Raw genomic sequence first — 6,460 nt, forward strand, 5'->3', positions numbered from 1 at the left:
AGGGATCTGGCATCCAGGGACAGGGAGCTGCTGGATTTGCCTGTGGGAGGGAGGGAAATGAATACCCATGGAGGAGGGCAAGGCCTGGCCAAGGAGGCTGAGATCATCTTTGGAGATCAGGACAAGAAATGGGTCAGGAAAAGGAAAGCTGGGGCAGTTAAAACCGCAGAGACAAAGAAGGAAGCTATGGATGGAGAAGGGAAGGGGGAACCATGGTCAGATATGACTGGAAAACAAAAGTGTCCATTAGGGCTGTTGCTGAGGAACTTGGACAAAACTCCTGAGGGTCTGTGGCAGAAGAAAGATGTCCCCATCCAGGAGGAAGCAAGTGGGAAGGAGGTTAACACTTGGATAGCACAAAAAAGAGACCAATTGGAAAACAGTCCCTGAGTCCTGGAGGTGAGGGAACACAGGCCAAGTACTGGGAGCAGAACAGGTTGGGAATGGAGAGGGGAAGGAAGATCTCTGGCAGGCGAGGAATACATGTACATGGTGGGGAAAAGAGATTCATGTGCTCAGAAGAGGATGGAGTTTTTGAAGGGTTAGGAAAAGCCAACTGCCATGGAGATGCTGGATCACAGCAGCTTGTACATAAGCTTTTTAACATTCATACCTTTAATCAGGATATTTGAAGGGGAAAAGAAAGTATTTAAACCCTTAGCCCCCTGAAACTCTTGCATGATACCACACTGACACTCCCTGATGGTTTGAAGCATAAAGAGCTTTAAAATGTCAGGTGTCCTGGGCAGAGCTCACCTAGCTTGGATTCATATAATGGGGCAGAGCAGGTTGCTGGTGCTTAACCCTTCCTAGGTCTCATCAGTTGTGTATTAGCTGCATCCTGACCTTGTGGGTTTTATCCAAGCAATGTTGCTGTTATCTTAAAGAGCTTTGAAAAAACAAGGTAGGGTAAGTAAGGGAATGCAATACATCATTTCTGTGTACTGCAGATTCAATTTGAGGTGTAAATGGTAAAAATAATCATAACCCCATGTGCCATCCAACACTGTAAAATGAAGTACATTCTGTGGTGTATTTCCATATGTGTACACACACAGAAGCCCACAGTTCATACAGGAGAAAACAGCCCAGAAAGCCAACACTCTATGTAGAACATTAAAAGAAAAACAAATGGTTTAGCCAAAAGCCTCTGTCTATACCAAAGGAGCCAGAACAAGCAGTCTTTTCTTTTTGGCAATCAGCAGCCAATGCAAGTGAAATACAGCATTTGAGTGTGATACCTTTTTGAGTGTGACCTGTAAGATTCCTTTAAGATAGTCTTGGAAACTCTCTGTGAGTTGCTTCAAGAACAGAAGCCTGTGGCTAAGCAGGCAGCTTGACAGTGGTCACCAAATTTCAGTGAAAATAATCACAATTGCACCTATGTTGGATGGACAATCCTGTCACAGAGAATGAACTGTAAGCCAGTATAAGCTAGCAAGAAGAGCTCTTGCATTTACTCTAGGCAAAGTGGATATGGATTCAAAGTTTACAATGAAAGGGCTTTCTAGTGGTTTTACTATTGTGCTGAGCAAACTTGCATCCCACATGTGGCTAGAATTATCACCCCTGCCAATTATGAAATGGTTACTGTTCTGTGTTAGGAAGCACGTTCTGCTTTAAATGAAGTGATTCCTGCAGGTACAAAACCAGTGATTTGTCATGCAGTGCACACAGTTAATGTATTAAACAAGGCTTGTTACTCTGGTCCTAATGCCTTCAAAGCATTGATTGCTGAGGTTGTAAATTAAAAGCTTGTGAGCAGTCAGCAGGCATCAGTCATCCCGAGGCACACACTGCTCAGCACTGCCGACTTACTGGGCTGGCAGCAGCAGTCTGCAATTAGGCACACAACTTAGCATTTCTTTCCTAAAGCACAGGTCAGCATGCAGCAGGCTCACAGAATAGTGTGTGGTCATTGCTTGCAAGCAGGAGGTTTTCTGAAGTAAAAAAAAATAAAAATATTAGCTTGTTTTGCTCTGCTAGTGAAAAACAAAGAATTTGCTCTGGACCACACACAATTAATCATTTTTGGACAGACTGCACATGTAGAAACTTGTTCCAGTTTTTGTTCTGATTTTTCTAAATGATTGTCATGGATGTTCTCACATTGTCTCAAAGCCAGATCTGAAAAATCCTGCTCTCATGGTGGGGGTTCAGCTTAAATTTTTTTTCATGTACTATATTCAAAAGAAAAGTTAATTTCTAGGCAATATGCTCTATTATTACTAATTGCTATTTATTTTAAAATCCTATATAACTTTTTCTAATGAAGAAAAATGTTTTTCTGATATCTGCCAAACAGATAAGTGAACAACTGATGAACACGTGTTCTTACAGGGAAAATTTCAATGCCAGCATAATAATTCCTGCAGTTATAAATACCTGAAATAAAAAAGTGTATTTACCAAATATTCTAAATACTCTGACTCATGCTGCTTTTTCAGAATTTTCTTTTATTTTCCATGATTGAAACTAAAATTTTAACTCAAGAACAAAGTATACAACAAGTACTTAATAACTAGTAAAAAAAGTAATAAAATATTAAACAGAGAATGTGGATTTAAATTCTTTGTAGATTCATTTTCCTCTATGGCTGCTAAACATTTCTGCAACTAAACCATCACCAAACAAAAAACTAACAATCCATTACCAAAACAGCAAGAAACCTACTACCTTGCACATTAAATGCAGCTAATTCTGGAAATTTGTATTAATAAGAATCACAGTAAATAAAGTTCACTTACCCTCACTGAAGCATTCTCATAGTCAGATCCTTGCAGCAGATGTAGAAAAGAAATTATGAAAATATTCACAGTTGCCCACGGTTTGTACATTCTGATGTTTAAATCCACAGGTTACTGCGCAGTCGTTGTTGTACAGCTGGAAGTGTCTCTTTCCAAAGGCATTTCTCTACCACCAACACAGAAAAGCTTCCAGAATTTCTCTCATAAACTCACAAAGGATTCCAACATCTGAGAGTAAATATCTGTCTCTTTGCTGCTCAAAACAATTGTAAGTTCCTCTAGAGAATGTAATTTCTCAGAGCAGATCTTAGATACGCTTGAAATAAAATCATGATAAGGTTTTAAATGGATATCTATCTGTATGTGTACACATACACACTCACGAGCGAGCAGGTATGGATTCCAGTTAATGAAGGTAATATATCTTCCATCAGGACACAAGGAGACATTCAAAATCCATCTGTGGTCCAGAAAGTGTAAGAAATCTGCTCGATTCTGTGCTCAGTGTTACAGCAGGCTGTTAAGATGGTAGTGTAATGGCCAGTGCTTGGAGCCGAGAGCTGTAATCCAACTCTGTATGAAAACTTTTTTCACAACCTTCATGGAAGCTTGCAGAAGCATGTGTCTTAAATCTGATACAGACTTTGGCAGTAACACAGGCAAATTTTGGCTCAAATCCCATTTTCTTCCTACCAATAGCATAGCAGTTTTTAAACTAACTGATGCAATCTAGACTGCCATTATTTTAAAGGAGATTACCTGAAACATGAAACTTTAGCACACGTTCTTACACCACACACATATTTTATGTTACTTCTCTGAAAGAAAAAAAAAAAAAGAGGGCAGGAAAAAAAAAGAGAAAGACTTTCTTTCATGTGTTCTATCTCATGTGTCAGAGGACTTTCTGAATAAAATTTTAAAAAGCAAAGTTAAGAACTAGCTCTGACAACAAACAAGATTTTGATTTTTTTAAAAGAAAACTCATGAAGCTGCAGTATAAAAGGACAAAATCTCTTTTTATTGCAACCAGCATTTCTAGTATGTATTTCCTCTGTATATTCCTGCAGTTTAAAACAGAGATTTAAAAACACAGTTTAATCATTTCAAATTATAGTGGGGACAAAGGCTCCAATAAATATATATGTTAAATCCATATTGCTGTACTCATGTATAACGTGTTCAGGAGAATAGTTCCACTCTCACAGGTTTTAGTGTTTACAGAATCGGACACCACGGTTGTTAACATAAAACAGTCAAGTACATAATACTTTAGAGTCCTGGTTTTCTACCTCTGATGTCCAAACAAGTGCTGTCTTAAATACAAGTTACACTTCTCTACTTACCATTAGGTTGAATAATTTCTTCTTCAGTACTGACCACAAATGAACCTTAGCAAGAAAATTATTTTAATCCAGCCTTTCCAGTTGTTGTCTGTTAAATGTCATTAGGTTTAAAAAAAATATGTAACTCTATTATTTTTTAGCTTTGTCTTTTCCCATTTGATTTGTGAAAGTAATCTATTTCTCTTTTTTTTCTTCCTCCCCCACCCACCCCACACTGGTTAGTCCAAGGACAGCAGGAATTTCATCTCTTTGAAAGGAGAGTGAAAAAGCTGCTTTGTCAGTGTACCTGCTGCTTCCCCCATACCTCCCCTGCCCCAGCTGCCAGAGTTTTTTTTGCACAGTTTTGCACAGCCCACGCTACGAGGGCCATCCTGTGTCTGCACTGTAGGCTATAATTAACATTCTTTAAAATATTTAATTCATCATTTTAAATTATTGTGTTATCTAATGCTTATGAAAGGTCACCTTGACCTCATTTAATGTCTCTGGCTTGCTTTTGATACTGATATCCATCCCCTTGCAGGAGCTGAAAGCCTGCTAAAAGGAATGGATATGCCTCAGCCTCGGATGCACAGCTTCCGAGTAAGGGATCAAACCAAAAATAACCTCTGTGGGCTCAGGACTACAGGAAAATAACTTTATATCGTTCTGCAGTTAACTGGAGGGAGTGTCTGGCCATACTCACCTCTCATTTATGGGATCATTGGGAGCACAGACCTGGAACCACAGGAGAGTGAAGAAGCAATATGTGCCTGCAGAGGAGGTGAGTGGGATCCTTACACAGCCTGTCCCCAGCAGCATTCAGGGATGAGCTGCTCTCTTCCCTGGTAGGGCTGGTGCCAGATGCCCACAAACTGCCCTGAAGGGACTCTAAGCAATCTAGCATTAGACAATTAAGCCTGTTTGGTTTGGAAATGTTGGAGGGAAACACCTCTGTAGTATTTTCTGTATGTTGTAGTTCATCGACGTAACTGACCAAATTCAGCTCTGAATTAGAAATTACAATGTTTGGAAAGACCAGGCCTGTATCTTTCTCAAAGCAAACCATTCATCAGAAAAGGTCACCCACCTCTGGCTTTAGGGGGCTTTTTGGCAGGAAGACTGAGCTGACCCTCAGGCGCTGAACCAAACTCGTTTATACCAGAGCAAGTTAGATGCTGCAGGCAGAACACAAAAAGTACCCAGTCTCTCCCTTAGGACTCAGACACAAAGACTGGCAAATAAAGGGAAAAACCCTCTTGTTAGCTGCAGAGAATTTTAAAGCTGGCTCAAAGTTGCTAGAGAAAGCAAAGGCAAAGCAAGAGAAACCAGCTGATAGGACAGCACAGAAACTCAGATAATGAATTTCTGGGAAACTTTTTTCACCATCTGTATCACTGTGCTCATCCCATTCCCTATGGTTCTTGTCTCTCTCCTCAATTCCAGATAAGAATCAGTTCTCCCTTCAGCACCACCTCAGCTCTGCTCCTTACACAGCTTTCTTATGATTTTTTGCCCAGTGTTTGAGAACAATTTAAATACTTTTGTGCTGGAGCTCAAATCTCAGAAGTATGGTGAGATTATATTGCAGACTGCCTGCAACAGCAGTGAACAGACTTGCTGTGTGGACAGACATCTCTGTTTTCATTTAATTTATGAACATAAGTTAACAATACACACACTCTAGTTTCTTCTTTTATCTCAGTTAGCTGTTGTGGAACCAGCTGCTCAGTTCTGTGCAGGATTTGGGGTTTATATTTCTTTTGAAATCTAGCACTCTCTAAAAAGAGGCTTAAATAAAATTTATGTGACTATTTAAATTACTTTTGTAACTGAAAAATCAGCAATGCTAAATACTGCACAATGAGCTGAAATTTCAAACATTTATTCCACCTTTGGGTAAGCAGCTAATACATTAATATTGTGGCACTGAGTCAGCTCTTCACAAGAAGAGCCTAAAAATTTGTTTAGTTAAATCTGTTTCTAATGTTGATCAACACTGATGTCTGAAATGGATGAACAATACAGATTAAAACTTTAAAACTATTTATCTACAGGCATTATGTATGATTTTGTCAATATCATTTGAACTATGAGTCTTTCTTCCAAAGTAATAGTCTCACATTGCACAGAAACCTGGAATCACTGATTGCTATTCTCTGTTTTTGTGATGGAAGGGAAAATATAAGTGACCCAGAACCTGGTCAATGAATAGATTAATCATAATTTCTTGGTACTTTTATGATAGGATAGGCAGACCAAGTGCAGTGTATTTACTAGAATTCCTCACCATGGTGCACTGGGGGCTCTACATTTGGACTTCACTGCACATAAAGAGAAACAAGGCCAGTACAGATGACTAAAACTAAAAAATCAGCACCATATTTAACT

At 39.2% G+C, this 6,460-nt stretch overlaps 1 protein-coding gene across 1 annotated transcript in view; it reads right to left on the minus strand.

Moving 5' to 3' along the window:
• VEGFD (vascular endothelial growth factor D) overlaps window positions 1-3,141 on the minus strand; it is a 30,489-nt gene extending 27,348 nt beyond the window's left edge. Inside the window, exon 1 of the mRNA XM_058018370.1 lies at window positions 2,748-3,141. Within this exon, the coding sequence (XP_057874353.1) occupies window positions 2,748-2,837 (90 nt within the window). The 5' untranslated portion in view covers window positions 2,838-3,141. The remainder of the gene's footprint in view (window positions 1-2,747) is intronic.
• Between the last annotated feature and the right edge of the window lie 3,319 nt (window positions 3,142-6,460).

The sequence above is a fragment of the Melospiza georgiana genome, chromosome 2 (assembly GCF_028018845.1).
Source record: "Melospiza georgiana isolate bMelGeo1 chromosome 2, bMelGeo1.pri, whole genome shotgun sequence".
Taxonomy (NCBI): domain Eukaryota; kingdom Metazoa; phylum Chordata; class Aves; order Passeriformes; family Passerellidae; genus Melospiza; species Melospiza georgiana.